Source organism: Pan troglodytes, chromosome 11, assembly GCF_028858775.2.
Source record: "Pan troglodytes isolate AG18354 chromosome 11, NHGRI_mPanTro3-v2.0_pri, whole genome shotgun sequence".
Classification (NCBI taxonomy): domain Eukaryota; kingdom Metazoa; phylum Chordata; class Mammalia; order Primates; family Hominidae; genus Pan; species Pan troglodytes.
In genome coordinates, this window is record NC_072409.2 from 92,086,844 (window position 1) to 92,104,151 (window position 17,308).

General features: G+C 42.7%; 1 protein-coding gene across 48 annotated transcripts in view; it reads left to right on the top strand.

Moving 5' to 3' along the window:
- Positions 1-17,308, top strand: part of ELAVL2 (ELAV like RNA binding protein 2) — a 159,773-nt gene that overhangs the window by 20,817 nt on the left and 121,648 nt on the right. For 6 of the 48 annotated variants that reach the window (XM_009456393.4, XM_024345596.3, XM_024345600.3 and 3 more), the window contains exon 1: positions 3,992-4,427. The exons of 10 other annotated variants lie outside the window; for them this stretch is intronic. Coding sequence is in view for 1 of the 38 variants with exons in the window: in XM_063787913.1 (XP_063643983.1) it covers positions 7,725-7,870 (146 nt within the window). In the remaining 37 variants the exon portion in view is untranslated. Of the gene's footprint in view, positions 1-3,866; positions 4,428-5,811; positions 7,468-7,663; positions 7,871-8,383; positions 9,000-9,021; positions 9,292-17,308 lie in introns of those variants that run through there. 32 more of the 48 variants (XM_054657989.2, XM_063787916.1, XM_054657995.2 and 29 more) reach the window with 18 other exon arrangements.

Genomic DNA, 17,308 nt, shown 5'->3' on the forward strand with positions numbered 1-17,308 from the left:
GGAGCAGGGAGAAGAACGGGGGGAGGGAGCAAGGGTGAGCAGGTAGGCATTTTTGCTGCAATTCCAGCTGGGATATTCGAGGATTAAAAACTCTGGAGCAGGTTTACCAGACTTTTCGAAGACTACCTGGATTTGCATTTATTTTTCATGAACAGTCTGAAGAAAGGCGAGCTCACGCTGGCAAGGGAGTGTATGTAAAACAGGACAGTGGAAGGTGCACAGCGAGTTCGGGGCTCTAACTCTCCTGACAGTTTGTCACGATGGCTGAGTCCTAAGAAATGCCAGCCTAATTCAAAATAAATGAGTTTCTGTGGAGTAGGACAGTCTTTTCCGCAAAGTCCCGTGGAATAAAACATTCCCAAGACACGCAGTTTCCGTGTCTCACAGAAAGGGACAGAAAACACCGTCTCAAGCTTTGCAAATCTTAATTTGAGGGCTGCTCGTCTCTGTCCATGGTGCTAATTCCTGCCTCTCTCTCTCGCGTGGTTGCCACGGTATAAATTCACACTGGTGTCAATTTTCACAACTTTTCCCCCCTTTCGGTGAAAGGCAAGTCCACATACTACTTTAGGAAGAATAAATAAAAGAGTAATCAGCAAGATATATGATATCTGTATTTCTCATGCAGACATTAAACTATCATATTTCCAATAGTATGAACCATAACCCCCTACTCCACCAAACTAACACATAATATTTTTATTCATCTAAGAAGGTTTACTGTTGGAAATTACTGCCTTAAGCCAAACATTGTAAACTAATTTTAATAGTTTAACTTCTTTATTTACTTAAAAAACGTTACAAGTAGTTTACAGTAACTTTTATTACAAAATGTAAAATCACTCCTTCCCTTGCTCCCAGGACCTCTAGTGTAAGGGAGTTATTTATCCTAAAAGACATTTTCCACAACAGCTTTGCATATTCTTATGAATAAATGTTCTCTTATATAGAAACTTCAGTAAAATAATTAAATTCATGACTTTTTCGGTTTTGAGAACTATTCTTTTGCAACTTTATCCACCTCACACTTTTGCTCCAAGTTCGCAGTCATTCCCTTCATCTCTCCCTTTTCTGCTGCAATTCAAAATAATGCCAGGAACTTGGAAGATATGTCAGAGTTCATATAACTTAATCATATTCAAATGTCTTTTAAATACTTTCTAATGCAAATTCAGATGTTGTGGATAATTCTTTTACCAAACTATGAGTGAAAAGGGGTTGATTGCATTTTTTGCTTATTCTTAAGTGAGATGTTCGCACATAGGCTTCATTAATTAATCATAGGATAGTATGTATTTGTTAATGTTTCAAGCTATGAGACATGAATTTCAAAGTGAAATCTACATCCAGATATCACTTGTTTTAAAGAGGCTGTAATCAATATTTTTTATTTTTAAAAGTTGAAAAAGTACATGTTGCTTATAATACATCTATCCATTTAAAAGTTTTAAAATGTAAAAACATCTGTTTTAATGAGGAAGTAAAATAATAAGATACTTTCACTTTTTAAATAATTTAAGTCCATCTTACCTACATAAAAAGACAACATGTTAGGGATGACAATACTTTGAATAATATTTTGTCACTATGCCCAAGCTGAAAAAAAACCATAAATACTGAATCTACAGAATTTAGCATTTTTCATTTGAATGAACAAGTTTACTATTTTCCATGTAATTTCTTTACATAATACACGTGCTAGATTTTTATTACTCCATATCACTCCCAGCTTTTCACACCTGTCCCTATCATTTTGGGTTATCTACAGATATCACAGTTATCTACAAGTCTTTTTTTTATGGATATAAACATGCACCAAAAAAAAAGTATTAGTTTCCACCTAGTTAGAAGGCACTTATATAATTATAATGGTAAAGATTTACTTCAATGTACTGAAATTATATGGGCATATGCAACTAATTCAATATTAACCTACGAGCATGGTAAAAAGGAGGAAAGACAATTCACTTCATAGGTAAGTCTGATGAAATCAAACAGTATTATACTTTCCCCAAATTGTATTCATTTAAAGGTTATTTCTCTGTATGGAGCTGGGGACAAGGGGAGGGGTTGAAGGAAGATGACTACAAACCCAATCTTCTGTTATTCATACATCTAGTCTAGATGGGGTGGAGTCTTCCTTTTCCCCCTTGACTCCATTTCTTCAAAGTGCTTTTCTTTCTTCTTGCTGTGAGTTTCACCCAGGTCTAGAGAATAGTTTTAAGTTGAAATTAAGACTCCAGAGGTTGTTATACAAAAACTGGGGGTGGAGGTTAAGGCATGATTTTATAAACACTAATTATAAGATAACATAGATTCAGGCCTTCTTTCTCAAGCCCCAGTTATTGTCATGCAAAGTAACAGAACTCGTATATTGTTATACAGGCTACACGGGAGATAAACAGGTCGGTTTTCACCATTAATCATTTATCAACACTCAAGGACACTCTCAAAGAACACTGATTTACTGTATTCCTCACTTCAAAGTCATTTTGCTTTGGGATCATCTGTCCCATTCCCCTCCATGACACCCTACCCTTTTGCAATCTCTAACTCTTACCTGTGTCTTCTTTTTACGGCATTCTCAAAGATAGCGACTAGTTGTAAATATGTAAAGGAATCCCTTTCAAAAAGGCATGCGCCTCTGGTTAAGACACATTACATGTGTAATGTAATGTGTACATTACATTTACACATTCTGGTAAGAATGGTAAAAACTGTCTAGGAAGTTGGTGCTATCTTTCAAGATTGAAAAGAGAAATGCTGGCTGGAAAAGAACGTAGGTCAAATGAATATTGTGTCTACTTATACATCCAGACGATCCTGAGGACCTCACTTTCACTTAGAGGAAGAAACAATTATCATGCATAAAACTGTATTTTGGTCTCCTGAATGCTGTTAAAATATTGGGTTGTAATAAAGTAGTCTTCCTCTATGAAGCAGAAGCATTGATAGCACTTGGTCTTCTGGTTAAACTTCTTAAATCCTCACAGAAAGAGCCCTGATAAAGGTTCAACTATCTTTGCTGTCAGCAATACATGTGTGGTCCAAGGACTGTACCTGTCTGCAAATGCAGAGGAGTGGCTTGTTCCAGTTTTATATACAGCTGCTCTTTTTGAGAGTCATTAGACACCTCGAAGTGAAGGACCTTAGCTCTACTCAATACCTCTTTTTCTGGATAGGATATTTATCCTACACTTTTCTATTCTAACATGAAGTGAAAGCCAATTCAAACCGTGCAGCTTTATTTGAGAGCATTTCTGACTTCATCTTTATCTTTAAAGGATGCTTTAAAAAGGGGTTCATGGGGACACATAAATCTGAAATATGCGTATATTAAAATAAAGACATACAATTACCTAACATCTAATACAAAATACAGTACTGAACACAAATCGAAAAAAGGCATGCGGGCAAATAATGGATGTACATTCATCCCTTTCACTCAGATCAAAGAGAGGGAGCTCTCAATGACTCATACATACCGGACAGAGTTAAATGTTATAAAGAAATATGCCACAGATGCAGCAGTGATGGCAAAGGAAATGAATCTTTCTGAAGCAGAAAGATTTAAGAGGAAAGGAGATCGTGCCATATCGCAAACTCTGATAGTACAGTTCCAACCCTCCCACGTTGCTCTCTCCACATTTCTTTTTGCTTCTTGCATTTCCCTTCGCCGCCAGTGTTAAGAGTGTACCTCCCCGCACAACTTACCTTGAAACGGGACTCCATTGAGCTCTCGAGAGTGACACAAGCCCATAGCCAATCGTCTCACGCGGCCCCGCCTGGGCGGCCTCAATGGAAGCGTGTGGACCAATCAGGATCCTAGGGCGATGAGCAAGTTACGTTGTGGCGCGATTCGGCGTATACTTCCGCGCGTGCTGCCCGGGATAGGAGCCTGGCAGAGCAGCTGCACACACGGCAGTGCGGAGGCAGAGAAGGGGTTGGTGATACGGTGCTATAAATCTGTGGTCCAGTCCACCTCCCTTTTAAGACGTCCTCCCCCCTATTTCTGTTCTCAGTTAGAGATGCAGCAGCTTACTCCTGTAGCGACCTACTAAAAAGCAACAAGGAGAAAGACATCGTCTTTTTGAAAAAACGTTCTTTCGTCTCTTTTCTTTGTTCCTTGGTTTGTTTTTCTTGCCCCTTTTTGTTTAGTTGAACGGCAATAGGAGGGTAGTCTCTCCGTCTTTTTAAACTCTTTTTTAAGTTTCCCCTCCCCTTTCATATTTTTTTTTCGCCATTTCTTTTAGCATTGGACTTTGGGGTCGAAAGCATTTCTTTTTATTTGCTTCTTTTAAGCCGAGCACAGTTTAGGTTTCGTGCTGTCTTAAGAGAACTATCCAGCAGCTTCTTGCTCATCCTTATTGGGAGAACTGCACCGTTACTTTAAAAACACACATACACAAAAACCTTAAGGGAGAAAGGTAAGTTTCGGTTTGGTTTCTTTAATCATTAGTTGCAGCGATGCGCTGGCAAACCCAGAAAACCTGTAAGTGAGCGGAATACAGAATATGAAGTTAATTGCACATGTTTGTCTCATTTCAAAGCTACTGTTCTGCTTTTTTAATTTTAAAGAGCTAGACTAAAAGACGGTGGACGCATGCTTAGCGTACTGAATATTCGTAAATGTCCATGGCAGAAACTTAAGTGGTAAATGTGGCCAGGGGGGAGTAGGGGTACAATGGGAGGTTAGATGTGGAGTGAGCTTCAAGATTGAGATCGGAAGTTCATTTCGTGGGGAGAGAGTGATAACTTGGGTGTTGGGGATGCATGCCTCTACTTACGCTCAGCAACGGAAGGACGGGAGAGGCTTTACAATCATTAAGGGGAATCAGAAGCCCGGACTGGCAGATTAGACCAGCGAAAACCACAGGCTTAATTGCATTAACCAGATAGCATGTGCTGGGGAGATGGGATTGCCAGATGGAATTTAGCTGCTGCACCAGGCAGCGAGTTGTAGTTGACTGAAAAAAGTACATGCCGCCTGAGGGCTGGGGCTGGGGCTGGGCTGAGGCTAGGGTTGTTAGAAGCTGTCAGAACTCATCATTGTATGCGGGCTCTGATTCACGGACTCCAATTATCATAATTCAGTTTTAAAAGAAGATAGCCAATTTGGGGCTGAATTCTTAAGCCTGTACCGGATATGAGATTCCCTTTGTTCAGAAAAGCGTAAATAAGATCCTTGGAGCTGTGTCTATGAAGTGCCGGCTGCTTGGGAGCCTTGCTGTGCTGGGCGCTGGGAAGTGGATTCCAAGCCCTGTCCTTGGTCCTACGCGGCTGACTTCGCCTTCGGGGAGAGGGGGAACCCCTTTGCAGCCGCGAGGCTTCGCAGCCACCCCAGGAGCCAACTCGGCCACGTAGCCCTCACCCCCTCCTTACCGCCCCCCCTTCCTCGAATAGCTATTGTTAAATTGACGCCAGGAGAAAGATGGTTGGGGATGACAAGCTGGGCAGATAGGCACACGCTTCATTTTAACTTTTGTGAATTCTCAGGGTTTAGGAGAAATCATTTGGCTTTCTACTGCCAAAGAGAGGACCCAGGGTAGATGTGGGAAAGGGGGAGGATGTTCGTGGGCCGGGGAGGGCGGAAGGGGTGGTGGTGGTGAAACAAGCTGCTGGCTTTCCTAAGAGAAGTTTAAATTATTGGCACGAGGGGGTGTGGGTGAGTGTGTGCGTGAGAGCGCTCATGTGGTGCTCGAGAGGCAGAGGATGGGGAAAAGCTACAAAGCCGGCTGGGGTTAACGTCTCGTTGCTCCTCACCCCACCCACTCTACCGGCTGGGAAAGCCAGCGCACCGTCAGCCTCCCGGACTGGACTCTGCGAAGGGCGGTGGGGGCTAGGGATGGCAAGGTGGCAGTGCCCACCACTGGAGCTCCGCGGCGGACGAGACCTCGCGTGGCCATTGTTGCTTAATTTATGCCCAGCACGTTGCTACGTACCCACCTATTTCACGTCTGTACAGAATTAATACGAGAGCTATACAACTGTGACAAATTGGAGGTTGGATAAGTTCCCCGTTTCCCATTTTCAAGTACCGGTTAGCAAAACTGATGGCGAGACTGGGTATTTTCTCGTAATTACCGGCTGCAGGTCTGGTTTTATTATGGCGAGGGTGAGAGAAATAGCCAACCATTTAGTATTTACTCTTAACACTGCTGGACAGGGATGGAGGTCTCTGTACTTTCTCCCCGAAATGCACGGATTCTGTCCCTTCCCCCTCTCATGTACAAACACTCCAGTTGGTTAAGATTCTAAACCTTCAGCCGTTCTCCGCACCCCTATTTATTACACCCATCGTCTGGGGGCGGGAGGGAGATTAATGTTTCATTTCCCAGGCCTACACTATTAACTGCAACCTATAAAACGTAGACTTACAATGAAAATTTTTAGAAAGTACACAGCAGACAATAGTAACTAAAGAAATTATTTTCCAAATTGAAAATCAGTTTCTAAAGGTCAGAAAAAGGGTGTTCGTGTTTTGGGGAACAGAAGGGTAGGAAATGTGTTTGGGCCTTAAGACTTCCTTGTAAAATGGCTTCTTAAATGGGACATCTGAAAGATTCGTCAGACTATGAACAGATAAGCCCGCAAAAAAATATGTTGAGAGTTTCGAAGTTGTTATGGGGTTAACATTTTATTTTTTAACTCTCGCCCTTACTTATTGCTGTCATTGCCTGAATGTGTCTTACAGCAGGCACTTCTTCCCCGTTCCCTCTTTTAACCAAGTGCTTGGGCACCCCGCTTCATAAAGCTAACCTGTTCTGGAGCTCTTCACAAAAAACGCTACGGTTGTAGGAAGAAGTGGTTTGGAAGACTTGGGGAACTCTTTTGAGAGCTCTCCCATAATTTAGTCAGCGTCAGGAAGTAGGGCGTAGGGCATTCTAAGAGTTTTAGGTTTGGATTGACAAATTAAGTAGGCCCATTTTCGCCTAACGTTTTGGAAATAGGCATTTTTAGCAATCCCGCGTGCCTGGGATGAGAATATTATAATTAACTATTTACTGAGAGGTCAAAGAGGCGCAGGCGCTTTGAGCAGTTTTCCCAGGAACCCACACAAAGTCAATTAAGGTCATTTAATTGCAAATCGGATTTGGGGTGACACGGAAATGCTGATATAGAATCAATTAGCTGTATCCGGTGTCCCCAGACTGGGTCGCACAAATTAAGGGATGGCCTATCTCGCTTTTGACCTTGGTTGAGCCCCCTACTTCACTATGCTGATTAGACTTCGCCCAAGAGGGCAAATTTGCCTCTCCCACACCCGCCCTGGGTTAGACGAGTCCCCTCCCTTCCCCTCAACTCCGCTCCGCCCGTCGCATGGGGGCGGGGAGCGCTGGACGCCCTTAGCGGACCTTGCTGCATCAAACCCGCATCATGCCCTTGAAGCTGTAACCTCGGTCACGTTCTTGCGGCGACTGGGTCGCCCACTGCTCGGTTCCTTTCTCTTACCTCCTACAATTTCAGGTAGGTATGACAGGTGATTTTTTAAATGTAGTATTTTAGGAGAAGGGCTAAAACCGATGCCTTTGCAACGAAAAAAATCCCAACTACAGGTGCTCTCGTAATTAAGCGGCCGAGCAGGTGTAAAAACGTGCTCCAGCCGCGTGGCTCCGGGGTGGGTTTTGACTTCCAGCCGTGGGGCCGGGTCTGAGGACAGGCACAGGTTTTTCTGGGGAAAAGGGATTGAGCTTGGCGAAGGGGCGGGCCAAGGCAAGGCAGCGATGGGACGCCCCCTCGGTGAAGAGTTGGCCATTTCGGGTCTTGAGTGGGGGGGCGATAGAAGGATGCGGCTAGCGGCAAGCGTTTGCATAGTCGAGTGCAGGATTTCCTACTTTGCGTTTGAAGCAGAGTACAGCACCCCGCACAGGTACTCTGGGCTTATTTAAACGTCAGGTTCTCTCTAGAGAGGCAGGGAGGGGCAGCAGGGGGCTAAGCCTTTATTTTCTGTCCAGGGACAGGACCCCTTGGCTGCGAAGTAGGGGGAAAAAGAGAATTTTTAAAAGAGACACACGTATGTGTGTATACTTATATATATTTATAAATACATTTATGAACACATAAAGTAACCCCCACGTTAGCTGCTCTGACTCCCCGTTAGCGCCTCGGGATTTGCAAACTTGCACCTGGAATCAGCCTCCTCTGGGCGCTCAACGCTCTCCACCGAGTCCAGAGAAACCTTGTCGGGGAAGCCTGGTGAGACTCGGAAGCCCGGAGGGACGGAGCTGAGCTGCTGAAGCCCGGCGTCTCCCTGCAGGCACGGACCCGAAGGGCGGTCGGGCAGGGCACGCGCCGGCGGCGGCCGCGGCGCCGCGAACTCGCCGCCGGCCCCGCCTCCTGGCGCTCTTCCAAGCAAGCCCCTCCTTCCCGCCCCGCTACAAACGGCGGGACCGCGGCGCCTGGGCGTCACTGGGGCAGTAGCCGGCCGGGTGAGGAGGGCGGTTGCCGGCGCGGCGCGGCGCGGCGCGGGTGGGGCGGGGGTTCCGCCGGCTTCCAGTACCCCTTCCCGCCGCCGCCGCCGCCACCGCCTCTCCGCGGAGCTCGCCCCGAGCGACTCCTCCGCGGCAGTGCTGACGGCCAGCGGCACGAGCCGTAGTAGCTGCAGCTTCGAGTCACAGCAGGCAAGTGCTGGGGGCGTGGGGGCGGGTACGGCGTCCGCGCCTTGCCCCTGGTCCATTTTGGACGCCGAGGCTAAGGTCTGTGCGCGCCCCCGCTGCGTCTAGCGGGGTAGGGGTGGTGCGCCCTAGTCCGAGCTCTGGGCGGGAACACTGGTGGGGGCGGCGGAGGTTGTGCCCGCGAAGTTCCTAGAGCTCAGCCCGTTGCGGCGGGAGTAGAGAGAATTGGGCGCCTCGGGAGGTGGCACCGCCCCTCCGGTGGGCACAAGCAGGTTGGGGGCGGCGGGAGCCGAGCGGGGACAGTCGCGCCTGGCAGCGTGCACGGGCGTGGACGTGCCCGGGTGCGGCCGCGTGTAGCGCAGGAAGGAAACTGCTGAGACGCAGGTGAGTGTATTGGAGGGAAAGTGGGGGAGGGGGCTTTTCTAGAAAAAGGGCAGGATTCCTGTGTTGCACTGGCAACCCCGCCTTGCGGGAGGATGTGTGCACTGGCTTCTCCCGCGGAACACGCCGGGGTGGTGTCTGGTGTGTGCCCACTTGCTACGGCGCCTCCGCGCGCGCGGTCCTTGGAGCTCTCGGGGCGTTTGGAGACTTAACACCGGCCGCGTTGTGTGCGGAGGTGGTGTAGGGCCGCGGGCGCCCAGGGCAGGAGCAATGATGATCCCCTCGTGCGCGTTAGGTGAGGCCCGTCGCAGCCGCGCGAGGTCGCAGCTCGCGGTCACATCTCGGGTTTGCGCGCGAGGCGTGCGCTGCGCGGGAAGCGCGGGCGCTCTGCCGGGCGAGGCCGGCTCTGGGATTTCAGTTCGCTTGCGGTGGTTGCGGCAGCTGCTCCTCCAGCTTGGTTGGGAGGGCCCGCAAGCGGCGGCCCGGGTGCACGGACTAGTGTGCGTGCACTGGTGAGACTGGGGGAGCCAGCGTCGGTTCACTGGCAGGTGCTCCTCCAGTGGCCGTGACTATGCTTAACCAGCAGAGTCTTTCTCACGGCATTGCCTTAAAAGCCTCCTTGTTATCCTTCAGGGCCTGAGCGTAAAACCATGCCTCTAGATGCGAGCTATGAGCATGCAGTTGTAGCTGCCCAGATGGTCATTTAGAATTGTGTGCATTTTTAAAGACCATCTTTATGAGAAAGATTTTCAAGTCCTATCGTCTCTGCATTTTCTGAAAACGTGGGAAAAGGAGGATTTGCTACGAGTTGTCCACTCTCCTTTATTCCCTCCCTCAAAGAACGGTTCTTAGAAGTGCCAAAATGTAATACCTTCGGCAAGGACAAAAGCGCTTTTAAAACTTAATTTTCTAGTGGCCCTGTTCCTAATAATTCTTCATAAAAATTTAGCTCAGCCTCAAAACTTACGGCGAATCAGTCCATTTAAAACCATTCGAATATCAATTGGTGTGTAATGTCCCCATTCCCTCAAGTAAAATCTGTTTGTTTGAAATATTGTTTTGTTGCCCTTGAAGAGTTTTCTCAAGAATCGTTTCGCCAGAGTCGCTTGAATTTCCCATTTCTTGTGGAAGCTGACCTGGAGTTTCCATTTTGGTGAGCGGGTGGAAAAGCTGTCCTGCATCTACCTTGTCTTAGTAACCTTTGGGTATATATAAATGGTGACTGTATTGCTGAGTGGACCCGAATGTTACTGCATTTGTGGTAGGGGCCTTCTTTATAGGAGGTTTGTAGGGATGCTAAGGTAACACTTAAGGTTGTGGGGAGGATATACTTAGGGGAAGTTCGCTTGCCAACTGTGGGGAGAGAAAGAAGAGGAAGAAAACATCTGGAAGATAAAGGCCAGAATGGGGTAGGAAAAATTAGAATATGAAGAAACATGTTACATTAAATTTTCTGTGATTCCTCCTTTGTAATTTTCCTTTTTGAGAGAGTTATTTTTATATTTGTGTGGTTAAAACCAGCCCCTTGTTGCCTGTTATTTGGGTAACTTTGTGCTGCCACCTTTCAGGGAGTTAGTTGTTTTTTTCTTCCTTTGAAAGACAACTTTAGGTGTGTAAGCCCCTCCCTCTTCCTTATCTGTAGGTGTTTCCTTCATTGTGTAGTGTCTTTCAGGAACAATCAAGTCAGCTATATTCAGTGCTCACACTCTTTCCCTGTGGTTCAAGATAATTTTAGTTATAGGATATGCTTCTTGTTGAGAACAAGTACCCACTACTGGTCAGTGTCTACCACTCTTTTGACACTCAGTGTCAAAAGGTTACTATGGAACCTTTTTTCTTTTCTAGGCCTAAGATGTGTTTTTATAGATCCTCTCTGATTTAGTTTTTTTGGTTGATTTGTTCTGGTTACCGCCTCTTCACAAGAGAGAAACAAAGCCTTTCTGTCCCAGTTTCAGTGGTTTTAGTTAAGACTCAGCTCCTGGTAGGTTAAGGGAGAATGATGCTGTGAGTGTCATATACCATCATTCCTTGAACCAACCTTTTGATTATTTATACACAGATGCTGCTGGCTGAATCCTTGTAACCAACCGCTCTTGGCTCTTCCAGCCTTCCCTGCTTATCTTTTAAAAATAATGTGCCTTCCCTCCTGCCACCCCACTTCTATTCTAGAAGCAAGTCTTAGGTTCTCTTTAAGGACACAGCAAAGCCTTCCAGAATATCCTGACTTTTAAGCTGGGATCAACCTTTTCCTCTTTCTTTGCTGAAAGACATTTTTTTAAAAAACCTGTGACGCTTTTCAGGCATTATTAGCATTGCACAAGAGCACCACAGTGGCAAATTAGCCTTCATGTTCTTTTTCCCCAAAGGACTAGATACTCTGAAATAGCTTCTTAAGCTTCTTATCAAGACTGACTTTACCATTCCCCTTTTTGATGACTTGTCTGCATGGTAGCATCAGTATTTTCGCTCCCATTTGATGTCTTATTAAATCTATCACATCGTCACATTCTTATTGCCACTTTTATCACTCATAATGTTTATTTGGAATTGAGAGAGGCTAGAATCTGTGGTACTTAGCTTGGTTTGGTTACTTTTTTGTTGACATTTTAAGGGGGCCAGATGGTGTGCCACCTTGTGGAAAACCTGCCCATCTCAGTCTACCCCCAGCTCTTTGTTTCTTGGCTACTCAGCTGGACAGGTCAAAAATGATAGTAAGCTACCACATTTGAGTGTGTGTGGGGGGGAGGTTAATTTTATTTTTGGCGTGAGTACTTAGTTATAGGCAGGACTGCTTTTCCAGCTTGTAACCGGTATGGTTGCACATCCTACCCAATCTTGAAATTCTTAAGAATTTTTGGACAAGGTTACCCTGCATTTTCATCTTGCACTGGGACCCACAGATTACGTAGCTTTTCCTGGTTAGATGCCTTCCCACTTGTTAGTATTTAGCTGTCAGTATTGCTGCTTTGTTGATATATTATAGAACTGTTTGAAGGCTTTATGTCTAGTGATGCCACACCTGACTTTCAGATTCACTATGGAGGACATAAAATGCATAAAATTTTTTCTTGCTTTGGCCATTTTCATTTTACAGGTGTAGAAGTCTTCACCGGTTCTGGTTACGCACGGAGCCCACATATTGTAGTTCAGTGCCAAATCCACACTTTTGTATGTTCTAATTTGGGAAGAACATTTATTGTATATTTATTTGGTTCGAGATACTAGACGGTTTATAGTGCTAGTTAATTATTTAAGGATTTCACATAACGTAAATTTGCCAAGTGGAAACAGAAGACACTTAAGCTTGAAAGGCAGTGCTTATTTTAAGGCTTTTACATATTAAAAGATAAGTGTTTTATTATGATTTAAATGATAACTTTTGGAGCCTGAGTTAAAAGTCAAAGTTTGCATAATAAAATCTTAGATTTTTGTGGAGTACTTAGGACATTTTTCACTAGTAAATTTAACAGATTTGGCTTTCAGCTTGTGTGATGTGTATCATAAGTTTCATTTTAGTAAGGTCGCTAGAAGAATTTTTTATTTCAAGGGAAGAATTTTTTTTTTATCTCTAAGCTTGTATTCCATTGTGCAAAACAAAACAAAAGGTAACTCTTGTGTGAGCAACACTGTGCTAAATGTATTCTCATAGACATCTTCATCTTTAATATCAATATTAAGTTTCTGGAGATTGGTCTTAATAAAAATAACTATTTTTGCAACGAGCATTCTTTTCTCAGAGCTTTGAGTTAGGCTCTCAATGCGTGAACTGAATTGATATGCTTAATGACATGGTACCTTTTTGAATATTGCTGAATAGTTCTGTGTGATAACAGATACAGGTTTTCGTTGTAAGAAATCTTTATGAAGAGAAGGATGGGGGCTTTGAGGAGTAAAATAGGTAAAATAACCCAGAAAGTCATAAGAATAGGTGGAATGGGGATAAAACTAAACCAGTTTATAGAATGCCTTACAGTGTCTTTTTTTTTTAAATAAACTTGCAGTTTCTTAGTATATATTTATATTACTGATATCTATTACATCAGTTTCTGACTGAAAATGAATAGCAGATAAGGTCTGACATGCAAAATCCCCTTCCCCACTTTTAAAAATGTATTTTAAAAAACTTGACAAATTTAAAATTATACTTACTGTAAGACAGTAACAGTAAAATGATAGGTTTTTTTTTTTTTTAAGACACAATGAAGGTTTTGCTTTAGCACTGGTATATTTTGAACCAGGTATGTTACCTACAGTTTGATGTACCTGTATATTTTTCCCTTGGCCAATCTAATACACATGCTCCTGATAAACCCATTGCAACTTGAAAATGGCATTAAGTTAAAAATGTATTTAATACGCCTAACCTACTGAATATCAGAGCTTAGTCTAGCCTACCTTAAACATGCTCAGAACATTTATGTTATAGTTGGGCAAAATCATCTGGCAACACAGAGTATCCGTTTTTCACTCTCATGATCCATTGCCTGAGTGGGAGCTGTGGCTTGCTACCATTGCCCTATATCGAGAGAGTCTCTTACCATAGACTGCTAGCCCGGGAAAGGATCAAAATTCAAAATATAGTTTCTCCTAAACGTGTGTTACTTTTATATCACCATACAGTTGAAAAATCGTAAGTTTGAACCATCATAAATTGGGGACCATCTGTAGTGATAGATTTAATACTTGGGTTTTTCCTTTGACTTAAAAAGTTTATCATGAAAGGGAAATTTATATTCTAAATGTTCTTTTCTTCCAGAATTTTGTTTTTGTGGGTTGTTCATTATTGGAGATTATTTCAGCAACTTTAAAGACTATGTTAATAGGATATCACAAAAATCTTTTATAAATATCAAAGCAATAAACTATTCCTTCAAGATGGATTTTTATCCCTTTTTTTTTTTTTTTTTTTACTGAAAGCTTTTAGTACACACTTTCTTGACTAATTTTGTCTCTTCATGGGACTAGGGAATGATAGTTGTTTTGAGATTCTTAGCTTTCCTGCATTTCTTTAGAGTCATTGTAAAATTGGAAGTTCTTGTTAATATTGAGGGGCTAGAGTCTGTTTAAGCATTTGAAGAAAGCTGTAGCTGTCTCTTCCTAGAGAAATATATACAAATAAGAAATTTCCATACAGTTTTTAGTATTTTGCACTTTGGAAGAAAGCGTGTTAAAATGAGGTTCCATTTGGGAAATAGGACTTTGGCAATTAGAATTGTCTTCTTATAGTAGTGAGAACTGGGTGAAATCATTCAGAGGTTCTTGTCTGCTGTTGAGTTAGTGATGTGGGCCTTTAGCATTCTTTGAAGGATGGCTGACTCTAAGCTTTCCTGTCTCATAGTTTGTTTTAAAATCCATTCTGTTTTTGTAAACAAATAATCACACACATAAGGTCTTGTGATCACCGTGCAGCCAGTTTATTTGCTGAGTTGTCTCAGTAGGTTTTGTCACTTAGGTTGAAATTCTTAATTTAGCACAGCCAGGTGGAAAATACTAGGCTAGAAGTCTGAAGTTTTCAGCATCTGGTTTGGTTTAATTACTTATATCCTTGGTTTCTTAACCTTTGATTGTGTATAAAATCTTACCCTCGCCATCTCAAGGACCACGTAAAGATGAGCATATTGAAGTACAAGATTTTTTGACAATGAAATGACATTGACTGAATTGGAAAGGTGGTAGTAGGTGGTTACTGCTTGATTAGTTTTATATTTTTGGCTTTCAATGTGTTATGAACCATTTTTAGTGATTTTGTTTTTTTATAATACACCATCATATGTTTATTTCTGCCATGAAGTAAAAGAAAAATCCCAGACTGCAGGGAGGATTTGGGAGAATTGTGACTTTGGACATTTCAGTATGGAAATAGACATATTTATACCTATGATGATGGGACTTGGAAAGTTTAAAATGCATTTTCCTTCAAAATATAAATAATGCTAAAAGATTACATATGAGACTGAGAATTTAGCCAGCTAACATTCCAGGAATATAAATTTCTTAATTTAAATTTCTCATATTTTTTTTAGTGAAAAATCAAAATTTTAAATTTAACCATTTATATTAAAATAGTCTGCATTTTCTCTGATTTGAATTTTATTTAACCTCTTATCAAGGATCCATTCCTATACATCACAAAATGGAGTTTACACAGAAATGCATTTTTTTCCCCTCATTGCTGATGGTGTGAACATCATTGATGGATGCCCTGTCAAGTAAGTTATTGGAAATTCCTCACTTGTTCAGCTTTTAAAGGATGTTTAGCAGTTTTTTTATTCTTTAGGCATCATTTGTGTATATCAGAATAAAGCAAATCACAGTGTATCTGAAAATAAATTCAGTGAATTGGGTAAGGATGGGAAAATATTTCTGGAGCACTTGATCTTGTTTTCTCTGAGCTGCTTTTCAAAAGTAAGGATTTCTTATTATACTGATATTGCTTTATTGGAGGTGATACGGCAGGTGAGGGGGTCATCCACCTTTATTGCAGAGGTATCCAGAATGTGTTAAATATACAACATTTATTATAGAGGGAGCAAGATTTTATAACCTGTTCCCAGGTAAGGCCTATTTCTATTTGAGTTTATTCAACACCACTTTTGATCTCCCCAGGTGCTATTTACTGATTGCTGGCTTATTTTGTTTAAAAACCCTTGGGGTCTTTTCTGTCCTGTGACTCTGAATGACCCATGGACTTTTCCCAAATATGAGGTCATCAGTGCTTTTGACTTTCATCTCTTCCCTTCTCCATAGTCTCCGCAAGGAATTTGAACTACCCACAGCCTTCCTCCCCTCTTTGGGATGCGTCTGTACTTGCCCTCTGTCCCTTGTTTATCCTTTTAGCCTTGTGCTCAGTTCCAGGGCCTGGTAATTTGGGGTCAAGTGCAACCTGCTCACTTGTCCCTTTATTTTCTTATCCTGCTTGTGCTTTTGCATTGGCTCTTATGCACTTTGTTACATTTTACTTACTGAAGAATATCTTCTGTGACCAAGTGAGTCACTGATACAGAAGGAGCAGTTGGTATCAGTGGACAAATTATTTGTGCCACAGGTCCTGAAGGGTGATCCGTGAGCTTCATATGGCCTATAGGTGTTTTGATTGCCCTGAACTGTGTTTTAAATAGTTGTGAGTTGTTGATTTACAGTTTGGTAATATATAAAGATCTGGAGCCAAATGTATTGCTTCTTGAAAACTTGGAAGGATGGAGCAACAACAATGGAGTCCACATTTATCGACTGCGCCTTAAGGATGAAGCATGGCTTGTTTCACTTTGACCTTGGTTTGTTTGCCTGGCCTTGGTGTCTCTAATGCTATACTTCCTAAAGCCACGTGAATTAAAAAGTTAAGTGTAAAGACAAAGGCAGTAGTTCTAAAGGTTTTATATTCTTTTGATCTCTTGAATTTACAGATAATGTTTGAATCATGTTAAATTGCTCCTTACATATTTAGATCTTATAGTCTCCTTTACTTTAGAGAAGATTTGTCTTGGGTCTCTCCTTCCTTAACCCGTGGTTGAAAAACAGTTTCTCCTTTTATAAAATGAGCTTCTCTCAGCTTAACTTACCTTTTCTCTCCTTCCCCCCTGGGATTTTAGAACTGTCCCCATTGGGAGTAGGGATTTCTCCCTGCCAGTTGCCTGCTTCTATTTGTTCAGATGCTTTGGGGTCAACATTGCTACTTGGTGCTGTAAAAACTGATAGGATGTTATGAGCTGTTTAGAAGAGGCTTGTGGCCCACCTGCTAACCTCATTGCTGATGTTGTGAGCTTATAAATGACAACAGATTTATAAGATTGTTATTAAAAAAAAAAGCCGATATGAGACTACCAGGTGTGTGGTTTATGTGTGTGTGTTATTTCTCTCCCTTTCCCCTTTATTTTTTTCAGTCTTCAGCCTTTTCTCCCCCACTCCAGAAGCAGCAGGGCAGCCTTAGCAAGGCCCTCTCCCATGTGTGCTGTAGAGCAGACTGATGCACCAGCAGAAGTAGAAAGAGGCTCCACATGTCATGTTTGGACCAATGCTGTAATTTTATTTTACAATAAGGAAGGTGGATAATATTAATCTACTCCTGAGCATAATAGCACAATTTGAATAGCAGAGAGCAACTTTGGTGTGTGTTAATGTCTAGTGAGATGAATATAGTTGAATGCTAAGTAGGTAGAAAATGTCAGTGTGGAGCCTTCCTTTTGGTGACTTTAAGCACTTACATTTCTAGTTAACTTTTGTTCAGCCTGGTAAATAGATATGAAGATCTGTTGTATCAACCCAGCATTAATGTAGCTTCTTAGGATGGAACAATGCCCATAAAACCCTGCTCT